Source organism: Anopheles bellator, chromosome 2 (genome assembly GCF_943735745.2).
Source record: "Anopheles bellator chromosome 2, idAnoBellAS_SP24_06.2, whole genome shotgun sequence".
Lineage (NCBI taxonomy): Eukaryota > Metazoa > Arthropoda > Insecta > Diptera > Culicidae > Anopheles > Anopheles bellator.
This window is the reverse complement of record NC_071286.1, coordinates 27,946,902-27,962,394: the sequence shown is the minus strand read 5'-3', so window position 1 is coordinate 27,962,394 and position 15,493 is coordinate 27,946,902. Positions and strand designations below refer to the sequence as shown.

The following is a 15,493-nucleotide window of genomic DNA, read 5'->3' as shown; positions in this document are numbered from 1 at the left end:
ACGTGGTACGTTGCGCGTTTTTAACGATGTATTTTCAGCACAAAACGGTACGGATGAGTCTTTTTTCATGCAATATTCCGCGCATATTTTTGTTCTCCATCGCGTCACCAGAATCACGAAAGCCATCTGGGTGGAGAGAGAGACCGCACTGGCCACGGGGGAAGCGAATGCGGTCGCGGTGCGGTGCGGTGGTTTCATTACCAACGCCGAGCGGGCCGACCGTGTGGTGAATGGCATATCTCTCTGGCATCATATATCGGCTTCAATTCATGGCCTCCCTGGATTTTCCATCCAGAGCTCCGGTCAAATTTTCCTGCCCGTCCCGTCCAGTGCATGATGTTGAAACCTGGCCCTGCGGGCTGGCTCTCGGTTGTGTGCGTGCGTCCGTCCGTCCGTTCGCCCGTAGGTTGTGTTTTGAAGGACGCGTGGAAGAAGCCTCGAATGACTCTATCGCTACAGAAGCGGGAGGTACGGAATTTTGGATACTCTACATCGCTGAGTAGCCTTCATTTTTCTGCGGCCATCCCCAGGACACGGCATTTTTATTCTTCAGTGAGCCGAGTAGACCGGTAGACCGGGAAAAAATCGAACTCATTCCCCCGTTCCCACCTTCGCACCATTTCGGCACGCCCGTCTCTTCATCGTTGGGCACGTGAAGACACGAGACCGTGGGGAGGAGGGGGTGTGTAGAGCGAGCATCCGCCGGCGGACTGGTTCATTTTACAAGTGTTTTACGTGCCGCGAGAGAGAGAGAGTGACCGACAGCTCATCAGTGCGGGAATGAGATGGGGTTCGGCCGTGAGAGTTGGCGTAAAAGAGATATCTGATGGAGCGTGAGAGTGAAACGACGGTCGGAGAGATTGCGGCCGCTTTTAGAAGGCGCGCCATTGAGCAGATCGGACTGGGACGGTTTCCGTTCATCACACTCTCCATCAGTTCGGTCGTTCACGTTGACTCGGGTGGTTGCGGGTGCGCGTGTCAGTGCGTTGTCGTCGTTCCGTGCGCTTTGCAACGCGGCGATAATTTTTGCAAAATTTGTCCCTATCCCCGCTCAATCGCCTACATCCGGTTTCAAGCGCAAAGTGCAGTCTTCAGAGAACGAGATCTCCCCGTCCACCACCCACCCTTGCGGGGGGTGAATTATTTCTTCCCATAGCTGAGGTGATTCTTGCGACGAAAACTGCGTGAAGCAGCAGGCGTTATTTCGGTTCTTCGGGCAACGAGTCCGTCCGGGCGCGCGCGTGTTCCCCAAACGGTAGGCGCAGCAGCGCAACAGAGCACTGGGCTCTGCGCTGGTAGTGGTTGTTGGCGCTCTATCGCGCGCGCGGTGGGAAGGCTGAAAAAGTGTGTATTCCGTTCGCGGTCCGGTGGAGTCCGTTCGTGTGCGGTTGGTAGCGGGCGCTCCGCACCCGCCACTCGCCCGCGAAGCGACCACTGAAAGCGCGAGCCGTATGCATGCGTATGTGTGTGTTTTCAGTGCGGTGGCGGCGGCGAAATACACGGTGTTTATAAAACCGTCTGTTTCGTCGTATTCCTTGGTGTGTCGTCATCGGAACTCGTAGCCTGCTAGCTCTCTCTCTCTCGCTCTTTTTCCGTGTGTCTCCCTTGCTCTCGCTCTCGCTCTCGCTTCTGTTTCTCTCGGTCCGGGCGCTCTCTGCAGCTCAGCAGGCGGCGGCGGTGAGTTGTCGCGTTTGTCGATTGGAACTTTTTCAGTTCGGGCGTGTGCGTGGAAAGAGGTGGTTCCTCGGAGTTCCGTAACTTGGCCCGTGTGATAAAGCTTGTGTCGTCCCCTCGAGAACAATAAAGGCGGCACCGCACTTTTTTGCGTTGCTTTGCTATCGCTCCGTTGCAATGAAAAGTTACACGATACCGTGGTGTGAAGCGAACAGGAAACCCCATATGGAGAAGCAAGTGTGTGCATCTTTGGAGTGAAAAAAAAAATCGCTGGGTGTAAAACACTGAAGGTGATACCTATTTGAATGCCGACGTTTTGTATGTTTTGTCACACTGCACCTCTACCGTTCGCTAGATGCTGCTGCATCGGCCCCGTGTGGCTCGTGTTTGCGGTTCACGGCAAAGGGAATGGCGTAAGCGTTTCCGTTCCCTATCGCGGTACCCCACGGCGGGCCGGATCCACATCGCCCGGCGGGTTGTTGTTGGTGCATCCCGTTCGCGAAATTGCTAGCAAATTGACCCAAAAAATTATCTCCGTAAACCGCCAACAGTGGCTGGGCGGTTATGCTTATTATTGTTGTACGATTTAATGTAAACCATCTTCACCCCTTTTCTTTCCTTCGACTTCTCTTTCTTCTCCGTAGCATTATTGTACATAGAGGGTGGTGCGGAGACGGATTAATGACTGAAACGCGTTAAAGGCATCATAACAGCTGTGAAAATATACGCCCCGGAGACTTGTCGAAAACATAATTAATGCCAATTGGTGGCCCACGACGGTTGTTTGTTGTGCAAAGTGGGGTGACGTCGGCAAAGTGAGATAGATCGCAGCATAATCACGCACCCGGGCAGTGTTGGCCTGTGCCCAGCCAGCCGCCGCCGTCGCGAACGGGAAAAGGAATCATTCGAGAAGGAGAAGGCCCTGGGCAGCAGGCGGAAAAGTAAAACGATACCAACCGCATCAACATTGGCTTCCTTTGGCTGAAAAAACGTGCGGTGCACGATGTCGTCCGATAAGGTGTCGCCCATATCGCCCTCGAAAAGTCGCAGGCAATTGGTAAGTACTCCGCGGATCCGTGTGTTTGTGTGCGCGGGCTTGTACAGTTCGTCGCGTGCTTGTGTACGTGACCGGCAGCCAGTTCCCATTCCCATGCTGATGGTGGTGCTTTTTTTGGATCAGATTTTAAGAACGCGGCCCCATACCGCGCGACGTCTTTCCCCGTGTATAATGTCCGCTGATGATGACGACGGCAACACGATGGTGGTGCCCGCGGACCACTCAGCGTCCGGTTGGCACTACTAAGACGATTTAGTAGTGAAAGGGAAAGGATGCTCTTTACGTGGTGCACCACCCCGGTTTGGCACGAAGATGAGGCAAATGTGATGGAGAAACAAAAACCGTGTTCCGAGAGAAAGAGTCGTACAGATATTGAGTAATAAGCAAGATTCTCGAAACATGACCGAGAGACCGGGGACCGCGTCGCGAGATGTTATTTTGCCGGATTCGCACTCCGCAGGGCGAGAACAGCGTCAGTGGTGGTGAACCAGGGTACCAACCTTTTGAACGGTGGTGTACCGCCGGTACCGTTTCCTCAGATTGTAACAATTGTTTTCTCAGTTGTCGGAGCCAGCGTGTCACAAAACAGGACTAGATTTGGTGTCGCTCATGCACGTGTGTGCGGGGAAGAGAATCATTTCTCTTTGTTGCTGTTTTGTTTCAGGTTGAGCGTGCGGTAAAATTGTGACGGTGCGTTCTGACGCCCCCTCTAAAAGTTGACCACTTGCGGTCACGGGAACCGATGGATACGTGGTCTAATTATACTGCCACAGGGCACAGGTGGGGTAAGAGAGGCACAAACGGGTCCGGATCCAGAAATAGTTGAATGCGAAGGCCAGATGCAAACCCCACCGGCCGCGTCGTCTGGCAGCGCGCATGTTTATTTACGCCATCGGATGGCTTGTTTCTAAAGCAGTTTTTGAATTTCTCGCGAATCCGGTGGGGCGACACCACAACAAACGTATTCCGCCGACGGACCTCCGATTGGTTATCAGCATGGGCATTATGGAACAGGCGAATTTTTTTTAGCCAACGCCACGATCTCACCGAGTCTGATGTGTCCGATGTTTTTCGATGCCACTGCTTAGAAAGGTTCGCCTTGAGACACATCAAGAATGAGAGTAAGGCATGACCATCGGGATCATCGATGCTGCAGTCCAGGACTTGAGATCGATACAATTACTCACTTGCCCGCCCGATGGTCAACCGATGTACGCACCCCGTTCGCATAAACACGATGGCGCTGCTGCAAGTCTGCCGCCCGCCCGAGAAGCGAGGTCGCTAACAAACAAAGAAACATTCGCGCCCGATGACGCGACCAGCGGCGATGAGTTCATCCCCCCCACTGTGTTGGCCAAAACTCGAAGAGCTGCTGTGCTTTTGGAGGCCGCCGCCTTGCCCAAAGCCACCATGTATGATGGTGGAAGGCAACGAAAAGGTCTCGACGGAGCGAATAGCCCATTTAGAATTATCGTCAAACCCGCCGGGGGTACGAATCTCCACCGCTTTCCTGGGCCGGTCATTTCCGTGGGAGACGCACGAAAACGGCATGCGTATTTCTGAGCGCTCGAGAGTGCTGAAATGTTCGAAATCGAGAGAGCGAGCGAACGGAACGGAACGGAATGTTTCACCAGCCACCGGGGATTGCTTTGCGCTTTTTGCAGCATCGAGATTAGTGGGCAGAGAACGGAACAGCGAAAGAGTGGCGGTTTCGTGCGAAGTCCAAAAACGCGAGAGCGAAATTGGTGTGCGCGCGCATAAGCGGCAACGATGGCGGCGTGGCGACCACTTCCTGCAACATCATAACCTTCGCGCGCTGTTCGAGGAGTGTTTCCTTCTTTCGGAAAGCCTCTCATCTGCAAGGGCCAGTCCCCCGGAGCGAAGCGCTGTGCAAAATTTGCACGGTTCGGCGAAGCCCCGAGGTTGCGGCTCACTTCGGGGGCCGCCGTGTTTGCACCACGCACGCACACCTGCCGGCCGGCTACCGCGCTCGGTCTTTTTACCGGTCACGATGAGTGGCTGTGCTGCGGACCGGCCGCCGGGTTCATTTCGCCGTGAGCGCGAACAACACCGCGCCTTTGCTCTCCAATACGGAGTTATCGGGGGAAGTCCACCGAAGGGTTGGGAAGCGATGTGCGGGGAAACTGGTACACTTCCATCACCCAGTCGGTCCAGTGAAATGGTCGAAAAAGAGTTTCATCGCTCCAAATCCACCTGGCGTGGACGGACGCGCGACGCTGAGAGACGTGTAAATGAATATTTCATACGTGATTTTCTTCGCTCGGAGCGAGAGCGCTACAAAGTTTTTTTTTCGATTTCAGCCTTTTGTTGTTGTTATTGTTAGCCCAATATTCATCGATTAGAGGCTGGGAATAGAAAACCCCCGGGCGTCGCGGGGTGCGTGCGGTGCTGATGGATGTCCGGGGCGCCAACGTGCATTTAGCGCGGCCACGCAGGCCGGGGACGGACAGTGTTGATACCAAACATTTTCTAATGAGCGCATGGTGGACATCGTGCTCAATGTTTAGTTTCCAATTGCCGCCTGGCTGTTGTTTATTGATTGTGTCGGAAAGAGGTTTGCTCAACAATGTACTCGCTGCTCCGATAACGAGCGCGAAATGGTAGGGAATGGCCAAACTCCCGTATGTCTCGGGTATTCGATTCTTCTACGATGGCCCCTTACTATGGCTATCGCGTTCTTTAAAGGTTTGGCGCATAAATACTGTCGGTTACACAGTGCCACCGGGAGTGCCGTAGAAGTATTAAGGGAAACTGTGCCCTGTTTGCATGTCTGGCCCTTTTCCTAAGTCCCTTTTTTCTTGACACACACTAAAGTGCAAACCTTGCATATTTGACCTACATGTACTGGCGGGGAATAGGTGTATTGAAAAATTGGCCAACGGTTAACAGTTTGCGCGTCTTATCGGATGGTCGCTCTAATCTCTCCCATTGATCGCGCGGAGTAGCGGCGGCGGCGGTGCTATATTACGAAATAACGTAGTGGAAAACGCGTCACGGATGGCAAAAGCAATCGGCTGACTCAGCCCTCGATTGTCATTTTTCTTCCGGTTTTCCTTACTCGTCTTGCGACACACCATACACCCCAAGTACGTCCATCGGCGGTCACCACAAGGTATATACATTTTATAAGTCCTATAACATTTTCAATGTTTACTAATGGGAATTGCTTTGTTGAAGCTTAGAGCGTTGGCTTCGGAAGTAAAATGGACGATGATATGCACAATCTGTCCTATAGAAATACCTTTGCCGATAGATATTCATCGATGCTTCTTTTCATTCCATAGACAAGTTGGACGACGAGTAAATTGGAAACAGGCGAACATCGCAGGCGATCTCGCGACTGACCGATAAGTGGCGTATCACGAACACGCTACTCCGAAGAGCAGGGAATAATTGTTGTGTTAAACGCTTGATTGGGTTCATTCGGAAGCCGAAACTTTCCTCGGAGTCCCTTGCCTGTGCCGGTCTGCGGGTCGAACATCCACTACTAGCGGTTCTTGTGTCGAAGGGCGTGTGATGGTGACATAACCGAGTACCAACTGAGCAATGACCAAATCATCACACTACGCTTTTCCGATTGCACTTGCGTTGCTTTTGATATATGCGCCGATCGTTTGCACCGAGCAACGCAAGGTTTGTGGAGCGGAAAATTGAAGGAAGGCGAATTTACTTTGAGTCAGCCTAGCCTATACTGGGATAAAATTATAGAATTGAAGATCACAAGGAAAAAAGCACTTTACAACGTGTGTTTCACTCCGCACATTTAAGACATAAATTAAATCTCTTCAATTTAAGTCAACCTCATTGGATTATTGACAGAGGCTGGGTGAAACAGCAGTTAAACAGTTTTGCGAAGCGCGCGATGAGTTTTGAAAGCATATCATGATCCACCTCCGCCCGAGGGGTATCGAAAATCTGGTGCATTCGGATAAAGCAGAATCTGTCAAACTTTTGGGTGCCAACCCGAAGAGTGAGCGTCTTCTCTGGTCCGGTGTCCATTGCCCTCCGAAAATTTCTTCCTACTTTTTGCGAAACCTCGAAAAAACCGGTTTGTTTGCACACCATTTCGCAAAGTATATCCCGGTTTCGTTCGCCTCCCGGCGGGGCTATATCATCGTACATAAAAGGGTCAGGGCATCGTTTCGTGGGTGTATTATACACGACTGGCCGTGCGCTTCTCGGAAGTAAAAGCCTCTGGTTGGCAAGCAAGAAATTGTGAAGTTGATTTTAAGATTGCATGATCAAGTTCTAATCGGTGCAGATATTACAAAAGTTTTTCCCGCAATTTAATTCCCTTTTTTCCACAACGCATGATGCGCACGGTATTTTTTTTAATGAACGCAATTGCCATTATGAAGACCTTCGATAATGCCCTCCAGCTGTAGAGATGCGGATTTGTAATACGATAGCAATAAGCGCCGGCTTTAGTCATGACGCCGTCAAACGGATTTTTCACATTTTCCATTTTATCTACACTCCATAGCGAAGAGATGAGCTCGCATGCAGAGGAATATCACATTCAAATATTTAATGGCCTCAAGTCAAGGGCGATGTCGTCAATATTGGTGTAACCGTAGAAGCTGGTGTGATAATGCACGCTGTGAAAAATGCATATCGGCCATAACGCACGGATCCGTACCGGAAAAAGGGTTATACTTTTCCTCTTAAACCTAGCAACTTGTTATTTTGTCACAGTAAAGAGACGAGGCTCTTTTTCAAGCTTTGCTGCACGGCTTTCTTCGCTGACCACCACCGGGCATGAAGTTGAACCCGACCGTGTTCGTAAGCAATCCGAGCACACCAGCAGCCAGCCCAGAAACAGCTGAGGAATGACTTTCGCTTTTCACGGTCACAACCGATACACGCGCGCGCACGCGGCTCTGGGAGTTGGTTCTCTGCAACATCATGATTACGTTGGCCGTTGGGCGGGTACTGCCGTCTTGCGGTGGTGGGTGTGCCAGTAAAAGAATGCAAAATAAATAACGACGCCGCGTAATCATGTTTCTCTGCATAGCGCGTGCCGCGTCTCTGTCGGTTCCACCCGCTCCGTCGCCGCCGTAGGTGACAAATCGGAGTTAATACGGTGGAAATATGGTATTTCTCGCTTTTCTGGTCGCAAGGTCGTTGTGTGTGACCGTTTGCTTGCCGGATCCAAACATTTGCTGGGCTTTCTCCGCTTTGCACCCATTTAATTCTCTGGCTTTTCTTTTGCTCTCCTTGCAGCGCGAACGTAAACAACGGAAACTCTATTCGGAGGAGTGGACGCTCGGCGACGATGACTACGAGGGAGCCCGAGGGTTCAGCGTGGCCGAGAAGCTGGAGTCACCCCGCTTCGCCCAGTCCGGTATGGTGCGTGAGATGAAGGGCGAAAATTTGACCGTCGGGTAAGTTGGTACAACATTAACCGTAATGTGGACGAGTGCCTGTATCACCTTTTAGCTGTTTTGTCTCACACAGCTCTTGCGGCCACACATGTGAATCGCTTAGCGTTCAGAAGAGTCGATTTGTAAGCAGTGCTCGGGAAAATTAATCCTCTACAAGGTGTCTGTCATGCGGCTGTGGAATCGGTTTCTTTGGGATTGAGGTTGGATGCAGACCCTTTTGTGGGTCCGAAGCTTTTTACTATATTCTGAGGTCCTTTTGACAATGTTTGTTTGCATAAGGCAAATGAATCGGCAGTCGACAAATCAAACCAAAAGACATTTGATTTGGCCTACCAACGTAACGCGTCCTATGGTTTGCGAACTCAGGGTTTAGAAAAACAATTGAAGTTAACGTTCGATTAGGTATACGCACTCCAATCACGCTCCACGCATCAGGCGTATCGTGTGACCCTCTTCGAATAGCTTCGAGTAGAAACCCAATGATGACAAACGCACCGAACGAGAAAATGTAATTATCATCGATTGAAGTTCCGCGAAATGATATTAATTTTATTCGATACCTCACCGGCCATTCGTTCGTTCGTCGAAGATACGAAAGCGATTTGCTGGCTGGCAACGGTGTTCCGAATTGTGCAAGAATTGTATGGTCGCCATGCGCTTCCATCTAATGGCAATTTTCTGTGTTGGCTTCAGCAACGTATAGCCACCATTAAGGAAAACTGAAATGGGTCGGTGCTTTTTCTACGTTTTGTAGAATAACTCGATTCTGAATGTCGCTTGAAAGTGTACATGAATTTCTTGTTTTAGCGCATTCATCCCTGGGTGGTCACTTCCGGTGTTCCGGTTGTTGTGAACGTATATGACACACAGAGGATGGTATGCGCAGAGGATGGTGGTGGTGCATATTTTATCCTTTGACCTGCTTTCAAACTGGAGCAACGCTCGTTTAGGCTAATTAGTCTTCGGGAGCGACCGATGAGGGAATGGCCCAGGTGGAAGGAATTCTGAGGGACTATACCGTAACCGTTGGCTAGTTTCGAATTATATCCTTTCGAGCGATAATGCGACATCATTTTGTTCACACGTAAATGTTCCCGCAAGCGTACTCCTAACTAACTTTCTTCTCTGTCCAACGCTGCCCAACGCGCGCCCGCAGGTTTCTGCAACAGAATGGCTTCAACATACCGCTGCTGTTTAAGGAGAAAACCGGTCTGGGGCTGCAGGTTCCGTCGGCAAACTTCTCGATCGCCGACGTCCGCACTTGCGTCGGCTCGCGCCGCATGCTGGACGTGATGGATGTCAACACGCAGAAGAACGTCGAGATGACGATGAAGGACTGGGAAAAGTACTACGAGGATCCGGTCAAGAAGAAGCTGCTGAACGTAATTTCGCTCGAGTTTTCGCACACCCGCCTGGAGAACTATGTCCAGAGTCCGGCGATCGTGCGCCAGATCGACTGGGTGGATGTGGTGTGGCCGAAGCAGCTGAAAGAGTCACAGGTCGAGTCGACCAACCTGCTCAATGACATGATGTACCCGAAGGTGCAGAAGTATTGTCTGATGTCGGTGAAAAACTGCTACACAGACTTTCACGTCGATTTCGGTGGCACCTCGGTCTGGTACCACATTCTGCGCGGCAGCAAAGTGTTCTGGCTGATTCCGCCGACCGAAAAGAACCTGCAGCTGTACGAGAAGTGGGTCCTGTCCGGCAAACAGTCGGACGTGTTCTTCGGTGACACGGTGGAAAAGTGTGCCCGCGTCTATCTGACGGCCGGTAACACGTTCTTCATACCGACCGGTTGGATTCACGCCGTCTACACGCCGACGGATTCGCTCGTGTTCGGTGGCAACTTTCTGCATTCGTTCGGCATCGTAAAGCAGCTGAAGATTGCGCAGGTCGAGGACAATACGAGGGTGCCGCAAAAGTTTCGCTATCCGTTCTTCACCGAGATGCTGTGGTACGTGTTGGCCAAGTACGTTTACACGCTGCTTGGCCACTCGCACTTAGTGGGAGAACCGGGCCGCGAGCACGAGCTCGTCGGGAAACCGCACACCAACCTGACGCACTACGAGCTGTTCGGGTTGAAGGACATCGTGATGTACTTGTACGATCTTCCGGCTCAGCGCAAGAATGTACCGGAGCTGATACGCGATCCGGTGGCGGTTATTAAGGATGTTCGGACGCTCGTCGAGCGGCACTGTCGGGATTTGCCGGAAATGGCGGTTACCGGGGTGCCGGTACTGCACCCGGATTTGAACGTGAGCAATAATGCTTACATACGGGAACACTACGAATACTACTCCGGCGATGGGGCCGGTGAAGGTGGAAATCGAACCACCGACAACGAGGAGCAGGAACGGAGTGCAGCTGCGGATGGCGATGCCGAGGGAGATAACCGGCGCGAGGATATGGTACGAAATCGGGAAGAGAGTAGAGTGCCAGAGAACGGTAGAAATGGAATCGTAGCTGCTGCTTCCGCCGGTGGGCCGATGGATTCGCGCCCGCTACAGTTTGGATTGAATCCGCAGGAGCAACACCAACCTCGTCAAATTATCATCAACAGTGACACCTCTGGTGGGGGTTCTCTAGAATCTTCCGCAGGAGCAGCAAGTCGACTGACAGACGATCAGCATGCAACACAGGACCACAACACTCTTCAGCAACAGCACACTGCAAACCATTCCCAAAATCGCCATAACCACGTGCTGCAAAGGAAGGACTTCGTCGAAGGTGGTAACGCAGGGCCCGCTGCCGGCAGAGAGCAAGAATCTGCTCACCGATCGCCACCGATCGGAAGCTCGAACGGCGGTACGACGATGGGACCACCATCCAGACAAAACCATCATCATCATCACCACCATCAGCAGCATCAGGCGTCGCATTACAACAGTAATGACGATCGGAACTTTGTCTCGCCCCAACCCGCGGTGGGTAGCGGCAACCACCGCCTAACGTCCGGTAGTGCCAGTGTGATGGGAAGCGGTGGTCGCGGCCCGTATAAGAAGCACGGTCACACAGGTGGCGGACATAACCATAACGGTGGTACGGGTGCGATAGGTGGTAGTGGTGAAAAGCGTGAATCTGGTGGTGGTGGTGGAGGCAATAATGGACCGCGACGGCGACGGACACGATGTAAGAACTGTGAAGCTTGTCAGCGGTCCGACTGCGGCGAGTGCAGCTTTTGTCTCGATATGGTCAAGTTTGGTGGACCAGGTCGGGCGAAGCAGACGTGCATGATGCGCCAGTGTCTGCAGCCGATGCTACCAGTGACGGCCCAGTGTATCCATTGCCAGCTGGACGGGTGGCGTCAGGCACCGATTACTGCTCCGGCCCAGGCAAAGCAGCATGCCCAACTGCAGGAAGGACCGTCGGCGCTGATGGAGTGTTCGGTGTGCTACGAGATTTCACACCCGGACTGTGCGCAACGGGTTGCGCCCGAGGTGCACGGTATCGTGAACGACGATCTCCCCAACAGTTGGGAGTGCCCGACGTGCTGCAAATCGGGCAAAAATACCGACTACCGGGTAAGTTACCTGGATCAGTGAGAGCCCCAAGAACCTGTCGAGATCGAACAGCATAAAACGGAACACCCAGACTGGGAAATAAGATTCCATCGGATCATTAGTTTATTGATTTGAATAGATCTCGATCTCAACCTGTCCGGAATCTTTTTTACCATTTAAAATGAATCATAATGGCTTTTTTATCGTACTAATTCACTAAAATGATTTCTTTTCCTTGTTTTAGCCACGTCACTTCCGAGCACGGCAAAAATCTTCCGAAATTCGTCGAATATCAGTGAGCAGTGACGCGTCGTCGGTACACAACGTGGAAATGGGCCGGATAGGTGGTGCTGGCGTTGTAGGTAACCACAGCAACAACCATGGCAGTGGTGGAGAAGGCGATCCGGGAACTGTGGGCAGTGGCATGGCTAACGTTCCCGCTCCAAGGGGCCCGCGCTTCCAGAATGATATGTTGTACGATTTTGCCGTCTCTGGAAACGCGGTGATCGTCGGTGGAAATGGTGGTAACATTTTGTTCGAACGCAAGCCAAAGATTAAGGACGAAGACGTGTCGAGTGGCTCGGAGAACGATGGTGGAGCGGGTGGAAAAAAGGCACATCTTCATACCATGAATTCTTCGACCACTACCTCGTCGGTGATAAAGCTCGAAATAAAAGACGAACCGATGGATCATCAGGGCCATTTGCAGCAGCCCCAGCAGCATCTTGCGTACGGCAACCATCACGCCACGAGCGTTATCAAGGACGGACGGGAGCTCCAGAATCAGTTCCATGGTACGCTTAACATCACCGGCGGCGGACCCCCTGTCAAACGCCGGAAGAGTGAAGAAAATGGTGGACTACATGGGAATCACAATAACCACAATGCTACGGGTGCCGCAGGTTCTGGGGGGCCCATTGGCGCTGATGGTCACGATGCGAAGAACAATTATACGCTTCCGAGGAAGAAGTCTTCACAGCGGATGCAACTGGCCCATCAAATCCACAGCACGTCGACGAAACCGATGAAGAAACCGTTGTACCCGATTCGACCAGCAGCGGTCACGCACGCATCCTCTACGTCCCAGCAGGGCAACTACGCGCTGGACGCAACTTGTATGTTGGCTGTGTTTCGTTTCCTACCACCCGAAACGCTCGTCATTTGCGCAAGTGTCTGTAAAACGTGGTCAAATATTGCCGTCGACCCGGCGCTCTGGAAGCGCATGAGCTGCGCTGAATACAAACTGACCCCGAACCTCCTCTCGGCCATTGTGCGCCGGCAGCCGGAACACCTGATCATGGACTGGATCGGACTGGGCAAGCGGCAGGTTACGTGGCTTATTTCGCGCATTCCCGGCCTCAAGAATCTCTCGTTACAGGGCACGCACATTCCAGCGGTGCTCGGTTTACACACGTGCATGTGTCCACCGCTGCAGGTGCTCGATCTAAGCTTCATCGCAGGGTTAAACGATTTCGCCATTCGTGAGATTCTGTCCCCACCAAAAGATTCGCGGCCCGGGCTGGCCGATTCCAAGTCCCGGCTGCGCAATCTCAAGATGCTGAAGGTGGCTGGTGCCGACATTTCGGACGTAGCCCTGCGCTACATCACGCAGGGGCTCCCCAATCTAACCCACCTGGATCTGAGCTCGTGCCAGCGCATCACGGATGCGGCCATTGCACAGATCGGCACTTCGTCGGCCGCCATCAAAACACTCGTGGAGCTCGATCTGAGCTGTTGCAAGCTAATCACCGAGCTATCGCTCGACCATCTCGCAAAGTGTGATGCACTCACCCGGCTTGATCTCAGCCACGTGCCGCAAGTATCCACGCAGGCCGTCATTAAGTTTGCCTCGACCTCCAAGAACGACCTACAACTGCACGACATTAAGCTGGTAGACAAACGAAAAGCGCCGCCGCAGCCACAGTCGACGCCATCAACGTCATCGTCACAACAGCAGCTACCGCCACAGTAACGACCAGCAGGACCCGCAGGATCATCAGCAATTCGTTCGCACCAGTATCCAGTGCGTAGTGATGGCGCATTTGTGCGAAGCGACGCGTAACGCGTCTAAATGATACCAAAGACTATTTGTAAGTTTCCGTCATCATACACAGCCCCAGTCGGTTGCCGGAAGATGAGTGTGGTAAGCAGAGCCGATCAAGCACGACAGACGGCGGTGTATTTTCAGTGGTTGTAGATTCAGTCCGCGAAATGAATTGGACGCAGTTTCAGTTTCTTTTCCCGAGAGTAGGTAAGTCCTTGTTTTATTTTTTACTTTTTATCAGTTTACAGTCGACACATTGTTTGAGCCATGAAAAGCCCCAGCAGCAGCAGTACTTAGTAGACAGTAGGACAGCAGGCGTTGTTTCAAGCGGCTAGTTGTAAGACCACTCCCAAGAATTAGGTTCATACCCAGCCCCGCTGTTGTAAAACACACGACACACAACGCTCACAAGTTGTAAAGTGTAAAGCCAGCCGGACGGGTGTAAGAATGTAAAGTCGGCCGGACGAAAGCACACCAGGTCACGGTGTTACCATTTCGCCGAGGCGAGTTTCGCAAAAGCAATAAGCTGTTTTTTTTAACCCACGCTGAATTGAACTTGATCACGATCTCCGGTTATCGAAGGGTTTCCATATGGTCGCCCGATAAGTGAGTAACACACTCGTGTATAGTTATGAAGAGCATTTTGATTTGTTGATTTAAAAACTAATCGTCAAGTACCGATAACTTTAATGGGTGCGTTTTGCCAAGAATTAATAAGATTGCTGATTACCATCACTGGCTAATTTCTGTGGCCTTTGTATCGTCGATGGATGGCGTGCGTTTTAACCGGGAAAATATTAATGAGATGTATTTTGGTTGAACTTTTTTTGTGGTATTCGAGCAAAAGGTGTATTTTCACTTCTTGTTCTGAGCCATTCAATCCCAGTTCTGTGTAGAGATACCGTGGATATGTAGTGCTGAAATAATGAAATAATAGTGATATCCGAGAGCGGGAGACAGATTGCTGAACGTTATCGATATGGCTTGATGGATGAAGCCATCGTTAGAAGGTATTGTAATTATTGTGTCTATGTATGTGTTTGTGTGTGTGCACGTACGGCATATTTGTTCAGCCCCGTTTTATTCCCTGGACGATCCCTGGTTAGTGATTCTTAGTTGTAACAGGCAGACAGAGGAGGTAGCACAGCCGCAAGAAAAACACCGCTTTCCAACGAAGAGTTTAGAAGAAATAGCAACATTATGGAACCATTTACGCATGTCTTCAACAAAAACACGCACAATCGCTTAAAGCAGATTCACTGCAATGACAATTTGCGTTAGAATGGTTGTTGAACGTGCAAAAGTGTGGTGATCTGAACTGTATTAAGCCACAAAGAAGTTGGATGATGAGCCAAGAGCAGCAGCTTCAAATCGTGTGTGACACGGACGGGGCGGTGAGACCATCCAGGACCAGGACCTCACTTCGCACCTCCCTTTCGGGTTGGTTTTATTCAGTCTATTGAAATACGCCAAAAGCGTGGGAAAAACGCACCCACAGTGCACAGTGAAAGACGGTTTGTTTGGCCACAATAAGCTAGCTTGAATGAGCCGTCAAACGTTATCCCACGAACTAAGACTGTCTGCCGCCCCCTCCCGGCTTATCGTCGAACCCCATTTTGTTGCAATACCAATGTGACACCAAGAAAAATGCAGCTTTCCGTAGTGTTTAAGCCGGTATGCTTTAAAATCAAAATGTAGTGGTCAAAAAGCGAGAGTGTGTCCTAAATCGAAGCAATTAAACCGCGGCAACAGTGGCCGATGAATAATTGTGTTAGGACAGCGATCTAAGTGTGAGGGTGTATGTGTGTAT

The 15,493-nt window shown here is 51.4% G+C and overlaps 1 protein-coding gene across 1 annotated transcript; it reads left to right on the top strand.

Annotated features, from left to right (window-relative positions):
* Positions 1-2,615: 2,615 nt before the first annotated feature.
* Positions 2,616-13,611, top strand: LOC131207295 (jmjC domain-containing histone demethylation protein 1). Its single transcript, XM_058199907.1, has 5 exons — positions 2,616-2,731; positions 7,976-8,136; positions 9,293-10,584; positions 10,759-11,660; positions 11,884-13,611. Exons 1-5 carry the CDS (start codon positions 2,678-2,680, stop codon positions 13,609-13,611), a joined length of 4,137 nt encoding a protein of 1,378 aa, XP_058055890.1. The 5' UTR covers positions 2,616-2,677.
* Positions 13,612-15,493: the final 1,882 nt, after the last annotated feature.

What these genes read in the sequence shown, in the direction of transcription:
- LOC131207295 (XM_058199907.1), top strand. Translation starts at nt 2,678, where the DNA reads ATGTCGTCCGATAAGGTGTCGCCCATATCGCCCTCGAAAAGTCGCAGG. An exon ending in CGAAAAGTCGCAGGCAATTG is followed by an intron (nt 2,732 to 7,975) that starts GTAAGTACTCCG and finishes CTCTCCTTGCAG; the next exon opens with CGCGAACGTAAACAACGGAA. An exon ending in GCAAAAATACCGACTACCGG is followed by an intron (nt 11,661 to 11,883) that starts GTAAGTTACCTG and finishes TCCTTGTTTTAG; the next exon opens with CCACGTCACTTCCGAGCACG.